Below are 13,812 nucleotides of genomic sequence, written 5' to 3'. Positions count from 1 at the left end.
GTGAAATTCAACCTCTTAGCTTTCTCATGGCTAGGAGAAAATGGTATTTTACTTGTCCACATCTGAGGGACCGAGGGCTGGCTGTTGTGCTTAGACAGGGTTGAGAAGGGTGTCCCCGGCAAACTGCCGGTCTATGAGGAAGATGCAGGCGGACATGTTAGGTTGCCTTGATCCAAAGGTGGTTCTATCGATGTCGGACAGCGCTGAACACCTGCTGGTGTTTCCACCTCCAAAGTAAATGTTGACCTGCCAATCACGCTTGCTGTTGCGGGTAAAGAGGTGGCAGGTCTGCGTCCCCAAAACAGGTGTGACTGCTGTCCCCCCAGTCACAGAGGATGAAGAGGCCGCGAATGCTCAAGATGTGGCAGACGGTGGTTGGCCCGGCCGACTAAGCCGCATTGTAGCACAGTGAGCTTCTCACTGCAACTTATGCTTCATATCCATGTGCCGGTTCATGCATGAAGTACTCAAACTATGGATTTTTGCCTCTATTTAGCTTTTGCTGACAAATGTTACAGTTAACACGAGTTGGGTCATCTTTATCGATCTGAAAAAATGCCCAGGCTATGCAAGGCTTAGCACCCATGCGACCTGAAGAGCCACCACGACTTGTGGTCAGAGGCAGAGTTTTGTTTGAGGATGCAGTTGTTGACGTGCTTCCAGTACTACGTCTCTGTCCAGGAAGACGCAACCTGACCTCGTCGTCACTAGCATCCTCCTCCACCTCCTCTGCTGACCTCATCGACTGGCTGACTGTGGGTTGACAGTAAGTGGGATCTCCAACCTCGTCATCATCACCCTGTGTGTGTCATCACACCCGTCGTCCTCAGAGTCAACCTCTTCCTGCCCTGACAAAAAACTGAAGTTGTCGCTCCAATCAGGTATTTGAGTCTCATCATCGTCTTCCTCATTGTCTCCACCAACAGGAGTTACAGTTTGGGAACTTGAGTCGACATTATGGTCAGAACCTTCTGCGTCTGGTCCTGGATCCGACTCATAAAGATTCTGGGCATCAGTGCAGATCATTTCCTCGTCTGGATTCACAGAAGCTCTGGAGCCGACCGCTGATTCCCAGGCTATAGTTTGAGTAAACAGCTCTGCAGACTCAACCATCTGTTCTACCCCATACTCAGACGGGCACCTGGAGACTTGGGAGCTGTGAGGAAGCAAGTGCGATTGGGGTAACACCTCTGAGGACTGGAGTATTTGTGATGTTGAAGTTGAGGTGGAGGAGAGCCCACTTAAAGGAGCACTTGATATCCGTTGAAGCACCTGCTGTTTTTGTGCCTCATCTGGAATTTGTAGCGATTGGCGTGGCGGTAAGAAAGGGAACTTATCACATTGTCCTCTAAAAGAAGTAGACATCTTAGTTTGGCTGGAAGATGGTCTTTCTTCTGCAGATGTTACTGTTGCTTTAACACCTACCCCATGGACACAACCTTTTTTTCCCTTCCCAACACGCCTATTCCCCTTTCCACCAGCAGCAGGCATTTTTCCACTCATTTTGGTGGTTAACTAATTCACAACTCTGGAGTTGTTTGCACAAAAAACAATGGATGGGAACCGAGCAGAGTTGAGAGGCCAAACTGGTATTAGCCCAAAAGTATTGGCTGGGTTAGATGCAGATAAAAATTATTTTGAATTTGCAACCTGGTGGAGGTTAGTATAGATGGACTAATAGAACAAGTCCCACACACTGCTACAAGCAAAAATATTTTTTCAGAGCTAGATGCAGAAAAAAATTATATTGAATTTGCAACCTGGTGGAGGTTAGTATAGATGGACTAATAGAACAAGTCCCACACACTGCTACAAGCCGAAATATTTTTTCAGAGCTAGATGCAGAAAAATATTATATTGAATTTGCAACCTGGTGGAGCTTAGTATAGATGGACTAATAGAACAAGTCCCACACACTGCTACAAGCCGAAATATTTTTTCAGAGCTAGATGCAGATAAAAATTATATTGAATTTGCAACCTGGTGGAGGTTGGTATAGATGGACTAATAGAATGATGCTATGCCCAAAAGGTTTTACTTCACTATGTGCAGTAAAAAAATTGGTATTCTATACACAGGTGGTGTAGCTTGCAACACAGGCTACTCCATTGACTAACACACACTGCAAAAGGACAAAAAGGATTTGCTTTGCTATATTTATCGAAATGCTGTGAAAAAAACTTGCACAGAACAGGCACAGACCTGCCTTGCAAAAAGTGATAGGAACTGATGTAACCTAGCCCTCAAAAGGACTGCAATTACAATTAGTCTTTACTCCCAACCTATCTATTTAAGAGCACAGACCTGCCTGATAAAAGTGATAGGAACTGATGTAACCTAGCCCTGAAAAGGACTGCAATTACAATTAGTCTTTACTCCCAACCTATCTATTTAAGAGCACAGACCTGCCTGATAAAAGTCGTAGGAAATGCTGTAACCTAGTCCTTAAAAGGACTGCAATCACAACTATTCCCTACTCCCAAGCTATCTGTAGATTTGTGCGAAAATTGGCTTGAAATTAACAAAGTATAGCGCACACAGCAACAGCGGTGCCGTCTAACACGCAGCTGCAGCAGTGAGAAAATGGTGGCGACGGGGAAAATTGCTGGGTCTTATAGGGCAAGGGCATGTGACATACACTGCCAATGACACATGCCCTTGCTTGTGTGAAAAAAAGCAGTTCGCTCCGTGTGTGCACTGCTGATAGGCTGACAGATTGCACCTCCCCACTGTAAATGCGGGAAAGAGAAAAAAAATGGAGATCTTCATTATTTCTGCAGAGATTCATCTCCTGCCCCGCTGTACACTCAAACTGCGTATTAACATTAATTTTCAGCATTACTGAGAAAAAATCCAGTTATAATTTTGGTGCACGAACAGTTATCGAACATAGCCTCGAACAACCGAATTTTTTTCAAATCGTTCATGTTCGCAGAACGGCTCGAACACTGCCCAAAGCTGCTCGAATTTGAGATTGGCGAACAGTTCAATACGAACACCGCTCATCTCTAATCATAACACAACGAGCCCAATGTAAGTCTATGGGAAATTCATGCATTTTTCCAGCACCATCCCCCCCGAAGGTCTTCAGGGGGGCCTAAAAATTGCCCAAATCGATGGGAACAGTGCTCAAGTGACATGTTAACAGCATGGGGAAGACCCCTGGAAGCTTCTGTGACTCCAAGGTCACTGCAGTGAACAACATTGTCAGAGTATTACGCTACTTTTACAGACTCTCAATAAAACATACAAAAACTAAACCAAAATGGATTACAGTTATTGCATATGCAGTGACTGCAACGGCTGCCTAAATTTTGGAAAAGCCACAATACCAATTTAAAGACACATAGAGGAGGGCCTCAGTAACAAAATGATTCCATTATAAAGAAGTGGTTCTGCTATACAGTTATTGCATATGCAGTGACTGCAATGGCTGCCCAAATTTTGGAAAAACTCCAATACCAATTTAAAGATACATAGAGGAGGGCCTCAGTAACAAAATTTTCCCATTATAAAGGAGCGGTTCTGCTATACAGTTATTGCATATGCAGTGACTGCAACGGCTGCCTAAATTTTGGAAAAACTCCAATACCAATTTAAAGACACATAGAAAAGGGCCTCAGTAAAAATAATGTTTGCATTATAAAAGAGCGGGTCTGTTGTATTGTTATTGGTAGTGTAGTGACTGCAAAGGCTGCCAAAAATTAGGACGCACCCCAATACCCCTTTGAAGAGACATATAGGAGGGCCTCAGTAGAAAAAAATGTTCCCATTATAAAGGAGCTGGTATCCTATACTGGTATTGCGTATGCAGTGACTGCAATGGCTGCCAAAAATTAGGATGCACTCCAATACCCCTTTGAAGAGACATAGAGGAGGGCCTAAATAAAAAAAATTCCCATTATTAGAAAGTGGGTATCCTATACTGTTATTGCCTATGCATTGAATGCAAGGGATGTCAAAAATTTGGATGCATCCCAATACCCCTTTGAAGAGACATAGAGGAGGGCTTCGGTTAAAAACATTTTCCTATTATAAAGGGTCTCCTATACTGTTATTGCCTATGCAGTGAATGCAAGGGCAGCCAAAAATTAGAACACACTGCAATACTTCTTTGAAGACACATAGAGGAGGGCTTCAGTTAAAAAAATCCTATTATAAAAGAGGGGGTCTCCTATACTGTTATTGCCTATGCAGTGAATGTAGGGGCTGCCAAAAATGTTAATGCATCCCAATACATCTTTGAAGAGACATAGAGGAGGGCCTTAGTAAAAGAAATGTTGCCATTATAAAGGAGTGGGTCTACTATAGTGGTAATGCCCATTCAGTGAATGCAAGGGCTGGCAAAAAAATGGACGCACACCAATACCCCTTTGAAGAGATGTAGAGAAGGTCCTCATTCAAAAAATTGCATGGGCTGAAAAACATTAACCTCTGGAGGGAATAAATGAACCTGCTGTATATCATACAGAATGTTAGAGGTAGGCCTCTAAAAAAAATTCCTACGGCATCATAAACACCATTAAAAAAAAATTATGTGGGTGTTGCATCACGGTCACCATGGTTATATGGTGGTGGAGGATGAGGAGAAAGAGAAGGAGGAGGACAACACAAAAGCAGGAAGCGAATACCCATGTCTGGGTGAAAAGAGGTGCATGGGAATAGACCTAAAAAAAAAAAGCCACTGGATTTGACTTTATGTTCCGCTGCTATCATCCGGTGGAGTTGAGAAGTCTGGCTCAATCCTGCTCTTGTTCATTTTTATAAGAGTCAGCCTGTCAGCATTTTCAGTTATAATGCTCCCGGCAGCACTAAAAACCCTCTCTGACAAAACGCTAGGACCTCCAAGGCGTAGAGAGCCAGTTCATGCCACGTGCCCAGCTTGGATCCCCAATAATTATAAGGCACAGAGGAATCACGGAGGATGCTGGTACGGTCGGCATGGTACTCCCTCACATCTTCTGAAACTTTGCACTCTTTGTGAGAGTTCCCCACGCCTCAGGTCCGGTGCGATGGGAGGGTCTGAGAACGCTGTCCCAGAACTTTGACAGTGTTCCCCTACCTCTGCTGCATTGCATTGTGTCTCATTTGCCTGTACTCCTTGTTTGTCCAAAGAACTATGACCTCTGCCACCAGCGTTTTCAGATGGGAATTTTTTAAATAATTCCGCAACAAGGGCCTTCTGGTACTGAATCATTTTAGTAGACCTCTCTGCCGCAAGAATGAGAGATAGAAAGTTATCCTTGTAGTATGGGTCTAGAAATGTCACCAACCAGTAATGATTGTCACCGAAAATTTGGACAACGTGAGGGTCACGGGAAAAGCAGCGTAACATAAACTCAGCCATTTGCGCCAGGCTGCAAAGATGCAAGACTTCTGTGTCCTCACTAAGAGGACGACTGACCATGCTCTCCTCCTCTTCTTCCGCCTCCATCTCCTGAGGCCATCCACGCTGATTAGACGGTATGACAGTTGTGTGGGTAGTAATATCTATAGTGCAGGATACTAGCTCCTGTTCTTCCTCCTCCTCTTCCTCATTGTCTCCCAATCCATGTTGGGATGAGATGAGGCGGGGCTGTGTGGAATCACCCCGTATGGTTCCTTGCTCCATCTCATTGTGATCTGCCTGCAATACCTCTTGTTTAACTGTGAGCAGCGAGCATTTCAGTACACAGAGAAATGGGATGGTGATGCTAATTATGGCGTCATTGCCGCTCACCATCTTGGTGGAGTCCTCAAAGTTTTGGAGGACGGCACAGATGTCTGAATATCCATGCCCACTCCTAAGCTCTTATGTGTGGAGACTTACCTGAATACCAATGGACGTTTTGAATCTGGTACTTAACAACTGCCCTATGTTGCTCACAAATCCTTCCCAACATCTGCAAGGTTGAGTTCTAATGCGTGGAAACATTGCACACCAGTTGGTGAGCAGAAAGCTGCAAACGCTGCTGAAGCACGTCAAGGGCGGCGAAAGTTGTAGCTGATTTTCCAAAATGGGCATACACGCGGCGTACTTTGACAAGCAGATCAGGCAGATCTGAGTACGTTTTGAGAAACCTCAACCACTAGGTTGAGCACATGGGCCAGGCATGGTATGTGTGTGAGCTCGCCTCTCTTCAGAGCTGCCACCAGGTTCCGGTCATTGTCACACATGACCATGCCTGGCTGTAGGTTCAGCGGTAACAGCCACAGATCTGTCTGGTCTTTTAGAGCTGTCCACAACTCTTCAGCTGTGTGCGGTTTGTTACCTAAGCATATTAGCTTCAGCACAGCCTGTTGCCGCTTGGTTAAGGCCATGCTGTAGTTCTTCCAGTTTCCGACTGATGTGGACATTTTGGAGATGGAGGATGAAGAGGAGGAGGTTCAGGAGCTGTGGATTATGGGGGCAACCCTGATTGACCCAGGGCCCGCAATCCTCGGTGTCGGGAGGACGTGTTCCATCCCAGGGTCTGACTGGGTCCCGGCTTCCACTATATTTACCCAGTGGGCAGTCAGTGAGATGTACTGTCCCTGCCCACAAGCACTTGTCAATGCGTCCATGGTTAGATGGAATTTCGCAGTAACTGTGTTGTTGAGGGCACGGCTAATATTCTGGGACACATGCTAGTGTAATGCGGATACAGCACACTGGGAGAAATATTGGCGGCTGGGGTCAAGTATCGAGGGACTGCCACCGCCATCAGGTTGCGGAAAGATTCCATCTCCACTAGCCTAAAAGACATCATTTCAAGTGCAAGCATTCTTGAAATGTGGGAGTTTAGTGGTGTGGCCTGTGGATGGTTGGCTGCATATTTGCACTTGCATTCCAATGACTGGGGTAGGGACAACTGAACGCTGCGCTGGGACAAGGACGTGGACGTGGTTGATGATGATGGTAGTTGCAAGTGTGCAACGACAGATGCAGGGTGGGAGGCATGTTCGCCTGCGCCATGGACAGGGATTGGCATGCACGCACAACAGTGGAACAGGCAGTGGTGTCACCCGCAGACACTGTTTCAGGACCCTGGCGTTCGGCCCACCTACTCAGGTGCTTTGCTGTCATGTGCCTGAGCATGCTGGTGGTGGTCAGGCTGGTAGTTTGACTGCCCCCGCTGATGCTGGCCTGGCAGATGTTGCAATTGGCCTTTTTGGGGTTATCTGGGCAGTCTTTAAAAAGCAACCAGACTCGGGAAGACCTAACAGTTGTTCTGGCAACTTCCATCTTGTTGGTGTTGGTGCTGGCATTGGTGGTATTCGTGTACAGTTGCCCACCTTGTTTCTGTAGCTACCACACTGTTTGTTCCTGCCTGTTGTGGTGCTATGCCTAACTCCCCCTGTGTGCTGCTGTCCTCACTCTGCATGTCACCTTGCCTGGTTGGGTCAGTGACTTCATTGTCCACCACCTCGTCTTCCACTTCTGCATCCCTTTCCTCCTCCTAACTTTCTGACAATTGTGTCTTATCATCAACTTCTGTTGCCCCGCTTGAAGTGGACCGAGCTAGAGGCCAGAAAGTATAAATGGAAATGTAAACAGCTCTTCAGAGTGTCCAAGTGTGAGATCAGTTGTCTCGGGGCACTCGGCATGGTGGAAGGAAGGAGGATCAGGGTGAGGAATATGTGGTCCAGACTCACGGCTACTGAGACTTGACCATGTGGAAGACTCCCTGGTGGTGGTGGTAAAGTGACTGGAAGCATTATTTTCTATCCAATCAACAACCTTTTGACACTGCTCTGGGTTTAATACTGGTGTGCTGCGGCCCCCTAGAAATTGGGACAGGAACGTAGGGCAACATGATATGAGTGCTTGTTGTGGCACAATTTCAGCTTGCCCACGACCTCGGCCTCTGCATGCACTATTACAGTCATGTCCACTGTCCCTTGCCTTGTGCCTTGCCCATTTTAAATGGAGTATAACATCTTGAACGTCCCCTACAAATTACTGGATTTGTACCCCAGTAATATCTTATATGTGTGACGGGATCTCCACGGTTTTAATCACTGCCCTACTAGTTTAGTATTGTTCAGTGACCACGTGTGAATAGGTTCACTACCACACTGCTGCCAAACTGTAAATGGAGTAGAATATTTTACACATCTCCTAAAAATTTCTGGATTTGTATCATAGTAATATCTGATGCGTGTGACGGGACACCCACGGTTTTAAGCACTGTCCTTCTAGTTTAGTATTGCTCAGCCACCACGTTTGAATAGGTTCACTACCACACTGCTGCCAAACTGTAAATGGAGTAGAGTATTTTACATGTCTCCTACAAATTTCTGGATTTGTATCACAGTAATATCTGATACGTGTGACGGGACACCCACAGTTTTAAGCACTGTCCTTCTAGTTTAGTATTGCACAGCCACCACGTGTGAATAGGTTCACTACCACACTGCTTCCAAACTGTAAATGGAGTAGAATATTTTACATGTCTCCTACAAATTTCTGGATTTGTACCGCAGTAATATCTGATACGTGTGACGCGATGCCCATGGTTTTAAGCACTGCCCTTCTAGTTTAGTATTGCTTAGCGATTACGTGTTAATAGGTTCACTACCACACTGCTGCCAAACTGTAAATGGAGTAGAATATTTTACATGGCCCCTACAGTAATATGGTATCACATCTGATGATGGAAAAGATCTGGCTGTATTCTGCAGTGCTAACAAGCAAATGGAGCAGTAAAATGTTGGACCGTATTGCTAATTAAAGAAATAATCAGGATTAAGAGCAAAAAAAAAATTAGCCCTGATATCTAGTCCAATGAATATCTGTAACAAGCAGCAACAGCACACAGAATGTGCAATTGACACTATTGTGCTGTATAGTGTCTACAATCTCTGCCTGCCTAACTCCTGCTATCACCACTGAATTAGTCCTCAGAAGGACTGTTAGTTCAGATGGATATATATATATATGTTGTGGAATATCTATACTCACTAATAAACAAGCAAATCTATCCCTCACTCAGCAGCAGCTCTCCCTACTCTGCCTGTTTTGGGGTACACTATGATGAGTATAGGGTCACCAGGTCTTATATACGCTATGTGGCCATTTAATCACTGTAATGCCACAACCCAGATGGCTACGGCATTACAGTGAGTGGCAGGCAATCCCTGCATGTTCATTGGTTCTCTAAAGAGCACCAAATATGCGAGGAGGGGACTCAAGCTCCCGCCCAAGCATCCCAGAAATACTCGAGGAGCGCAGAGCAACTAGAGCAGATGCTCGAGCGAGTGCCTAGTAGTAGTGAGCATGCTCGCTCGTCACTAGCCATCACTATTTTCTGGACTGTTTTCTGTAGATTGCAGCAAAAAAAAGATGAACCCCAAGATATCAATTCAAACAATGAAAGACCATCCAACTTCATCTGGAGTTTTACATGTGGGGCATCATACCTTGTTGTCTTCAGTAGCCCAAAACATGAGACTTGAGTTCATGGCAAACTGTTGCCCAACAGAGGCTCTGGTATCGTAACTCCCAACTTTGACATGATGTATGGCATTGCTTGAACTTAGTTGCCAATTAATAATATCATAGACAGCAGGCGGATCTCCAGTTTCATCAAAGTATAGTTCTCTCTCATCACTTAAAGAGACTCTTACCTTTTTCATATAGTGCAGTATCTATTGTAAAAAAAAACAATTCCAACATGAACCTTAAGTAATATAATGTACTAAAATTACATAATAGCTAATTGCCTTTTTCCAAAATCTTCTATTACTTTCCCACAAAAGCAGTAAAAGAAGGAATTATTGATGTTATGGAGCATCTATACTACTCCTTCTAGAGCTGTCCTCTTTAGTGTTGAGCCACCCCCGTAGTGTTCGAGTTCGGTTCGGTTCGTCGAACACCCGTGTGTTCGCCGAACTGTTCGTCGAACTGTTCGTCGAACACCTTCGAACACCGTTAAAACCAATGGCAGGCAAACAAAAACACATAGAAACACATAGAAAACACCTTCAAAGGTGTCCAAAAGCTGACAAACTGCTCAGAAGACACAACTAACACATGGAAAAGTGACAAGTACATAAAGTCATGAGAAAAGATAAGAGGTGGAGGAGTAAAAGGAGGGGGAGACACAGATATAGGCATGTCATGCCCTTCTAAAATCCAAAAAGTGAGAAGCCGACACGTTCAGTCCGCTCCTGCCCGTGCCACCTCTGTGTCGCCGGGTTTGTGCCAGAGCCGCGGTGAACCCTGACGGCCAGCCCCCCTCTCCCAATACTGGTGCCTGTCCGCTGGTGGGTCGAGCGAGCCCCCCTGTGGTGGAGGCAGCTCTAAGTTTTTTAATTTAAATTGTCTCTCTAATTTGAATGAATACACTTTAAATCCATTTACAAGGATCTATTGGAGGGCAAGTCTCATGCCAGCAGCCGCGTAATTCCAGCTCCAGTAGCGTCCACTAAAGCTGCTGCAGTTAAAAATCTTTTATAAGGATCGAGCTCGGCTGTCCACCGCAAGGCATCCTACTGCCAGTCCCAGCCCCTATGCCTTGGGGTGCCTCCTGATGCTCTTCACTGAGTATCCCGTGGTCCCGAAGCATTTCCTTTGAAAAAATTAAGTGTCCAAACTACAGGTGGTGTAGCTTGCTTAACAGCCGGGATAATCCGCTGACTAGCAGACACTGCTACTAGGCACAAAGTATTTCCTGGGCTAGATGCAGTTAAAAATTTGTAAGTAGATACTCTCGTTGGATGCTGAGAAAGCATTCCATAGAGTCTCCTGGCACGCCATATATGATTCTCTTAAAAAGCTTGGGGTAGGGGTCTAGGGGACTCTTTTATAGCCAAAATCACGGCCCTGTATCACAATACGTCACCTAGGCTGAAGATAAATGAAACTGTAGCACCCTGAGGGCTCGGTTGCTACAGATGTATTGCACCTCACCCAGAGGTGTGATATCTCACTCTCAGGTAAGGATGGAGTGTGGATCAGGACCCGACACCTGCATGCATTACACCACATTGCCGTGGGGCAGGGCGACCAATATGCCCCTGAGATGGGCACGACAGTCCCTGTCCCTGGCTGGAGTGGGGGGAGGGAACACTGAGGAAGGGGAACCCTGTAGTGCAGGAGCAGGGAGGAAGCAGTTCCTGGCTGCATTGAGAAGGGAGTATAAAAGGTGGGCACCATCTTAGTTCAGTGCAGAGAAGTCTGAGCAGAAGTGGCAGGGAGCAGGGGCTCTGCATGAGCTCTGCTCCGGAGGCGGGCCTAGTAACAGAGGCCCAGGCCTGCAAGAGGGAGAAGGAAGGAAGAGGAGCGGAGAAGGCTCCAGGAACGAGGAATGAAGGGATCCCAGGGGTGTGGACGGGCGAGTCGCCACCGCACGCCCGAATCCACCTGCGTGGAGGGGTCAGGCCAAAGGGGGAGACCGGTCCCCGAACTAGTGGAGGCAGGAAACGACCCTCAGCTAGAAACCGGAGGCTCTGACATTTTATGTGGCGCAGAACCTCGCTACACCCGTTAGGAAGGCACCACATAGGGTCAGGGAAACTGGCGCCAAGTTTACTAAGAGGAGGCCCGAGGCAGCCGGACAGAAGGGTTGGTAAGAAAGGCCAGACAAAGGACACACAAAGGGGGTCCTGTAAAGCGCTCCATTGTTATCTGGGAGTTGTCTGAGCCCCTCACCTGGTGAGCACAGTACGACGTGGGCAGCCGTTACCTGCAGACGTGGTCTGGATAATAAGAAATGTGAGTAAAGGCCCTGAACTGCATCACTGACTCCGTGTCGTTACTGCTGCTGCCCTGCACCATCACCCCCATCCTCCGCATACACTGCCCTGAGGCTATACTCCTCCCTTGGGGAGTTATGCTACGCTCTGCTGCACCCACAACACCAGCCTCAGCGGTCTGCCCTGTAGCGGCGGTTCACTCTGACCGCAATCCACTGGTGGCGTAGTCGGACATTTAAACATCAAAACCACATAAATAGTTCCGCCACTGGTTTGAACACCCTGAGCCACGGAACCGGGTCGCCGCCACGAAGACTACAACCAACAGCATCCACCAAAAAGGGTCCGGCTCCGGGTGTCCCAAGGCCCAGGGGGTGCGTCAGAACATTTTCATCACCTTTCACAATCACCAATGGGACAAGGCAGGGATGTCCTCTGTCCCCTCTCTTATACATCCTAGTGACGGAGCACCTGCTCTCATCAATTCGCCATAACCCCAATATTAGGTGGATTGAGGTGGGAGGCACCGAGTACAAGTGCTCTCTATTTGCTGATGATGTCCTAGTATATATCACTCAATCACATATATCCATCCATGCTGTTATGGCTGAAATAGATCACTTTGTTACATGGTCAAATTTTAAAATCAATGCAGCGAAGTCTGAGGCCCTCGATGTCTCCCTCCCCAAATCCATATAGGATTCCATCCAGTCCAACTTTCCCTTTGCCTGGCCCTCACAGGGTATCAAATACTTAGGAATTCCTATTCATAGAGACCTCTCCCATCTATGTTATCTTAATTTTGGGCCCTTTATTGAACAACTCCATACAGACCACGGTTGGCAAGTTAGAACTGTAAGATTCACTACGTGAACCACTGGTGTTTTGTGGAAAAGCACATGTACACTGCGTTCCAAATTATTATGCAAAAAGTGTTTAGGAGTGATAAGGGAAGAATTTGTTTGTTTGTCAGTTAAACTCATTGATGGTGATGTGTGTCAGGGCTCTTTATATCACTGTAAGCAATTGAAGACACCTGTGCTAATTAGTTTGGCAGCTGTGTCCAATGAAAGGCAAGACTACTTAAGAAGGCTGTCTCACATTATTAAGCAGCCTACATTTTCTGCCAAAATGGGAAAGAAAAAGGATGTGTCGGCTGCTGAGAAGCAACAAATTGTGGAGTGTTTAGGTCAAGGCATGACTACAATCAACATTTTGCGATGATCAGGATGAAGTGTCTTGGCAATCAAGAAGTATGTAGCTGATTCACAGTACACACGTGTGCGTGCTGATAAGGGCAAATTGAGGACTCTTTCCTACAGGCAATTACGTCAGGTTGAAAGAGCAGCAGCAAAAAAGCCTTGTCATAGCAGCAGACAAGTTTTTGAAGCTGCTTGTGCCTCCAACGTCCCCCGAACAACAAGATGCAGGGTCCTTCAGAGGTTTGCAGCTGTGCATACGCCATCCTGTCGACCTCCTCTATCCACTTCACACAAGCAGAAACGGCTCCAGTGGGCCAAACATTACATGAAGACTGATTTCAAAACTGTTTTGTTCACGGATGAGTGCCGTGCAGCGCTCGATGGTCCAGATGGATGGAGTGGAGGATGGCTGGTTGATGGACACCCCACGCAAACACGGCTACAGCGCCAACAAGGAGGAGGTGGAGTAATGTTTTGGGCTGGAATCATGGGGAGAGAGATTGTCGGCCCCTTTAGGATCCCTGAAGGCGCTAAAGATGAACTCCATAATGTATGTGGATTTTCTCAAACAGCACTTCCTGCCATGGTTCAAGAAGAAGAACCGTGTATTTCACAGCAAGATCATTTTTCTGCATGATAATGCACCATGACATGCTGCACATAAAACATCTGCATCTCTGGCTGATATGGGCATAAAAGGGGACAAACTTATGGTGTGACCCCCATGCTCCCCTGACCTCTACCCCATTCAGAACCTTTGGAGCATCATTAAAAGGAGTGTCTATGATGGCGGGAGGCAGTTCACATCTAAGCAACAGCTCTGGGAGGGTATTCTGTCCTCATGCAAAACAATTGAAGCAGAAACCATCCAAAACCTGACAAATTCAATGGACGAGAGAGTTCAGAAGCTCCTTTCGAACAAGGGGTCCTATGTGAAAATGTAACATCACCT

At 46.4% G+C, this 13,812-nt stretch overlaps 1 protein-coding gene across 1 annotated transcript in view; it reads right to left on the bottom strand.

Annotated features, from left to right (window-relative positions):
• LOC141167414 (extracellular calcium-sensing receptor-like) overlaps nt 1-13,812 on the bottom strand; it is a 70,100-nt gene that overhangs the window by 43,517 nt on the left and 12,771 nt on the right. The window contains exon 4 of the mRNA XM_073654820.1: nt 9,382-9,609. Coding sequence (XP_073510921.1) covers nt 9,382-9,609 — 228 coding nt within the window. The remainder of the gene's footprint in view (nt 1-9,381; nt 9,610-13,812) is intronic.

The sequence above is a fragment of the Phyllobates terribilis genome, unplaced genomic scaffold, assembly GCF_046119375.1.
Source record: "Phyllobates terribilis strain yellow unplaced genomic scaffold, ASM4611937v1 Scaffold_11__3_contigs__length_659146591, whole genome shotgun sequence".
Taxonomy (NCBI): domain Eukaryota; kingdom Metazoa; phylum Chordata; class Amphibia; order Anura; family Dendrobatidae; genus Phyllobates; species Phyllobates terribilis.
The sequence above is the reverse complement of the archived record's forward strand: the minus strand, read 5'-3'. Positions and strand labels throughout refer to the sequence as shown.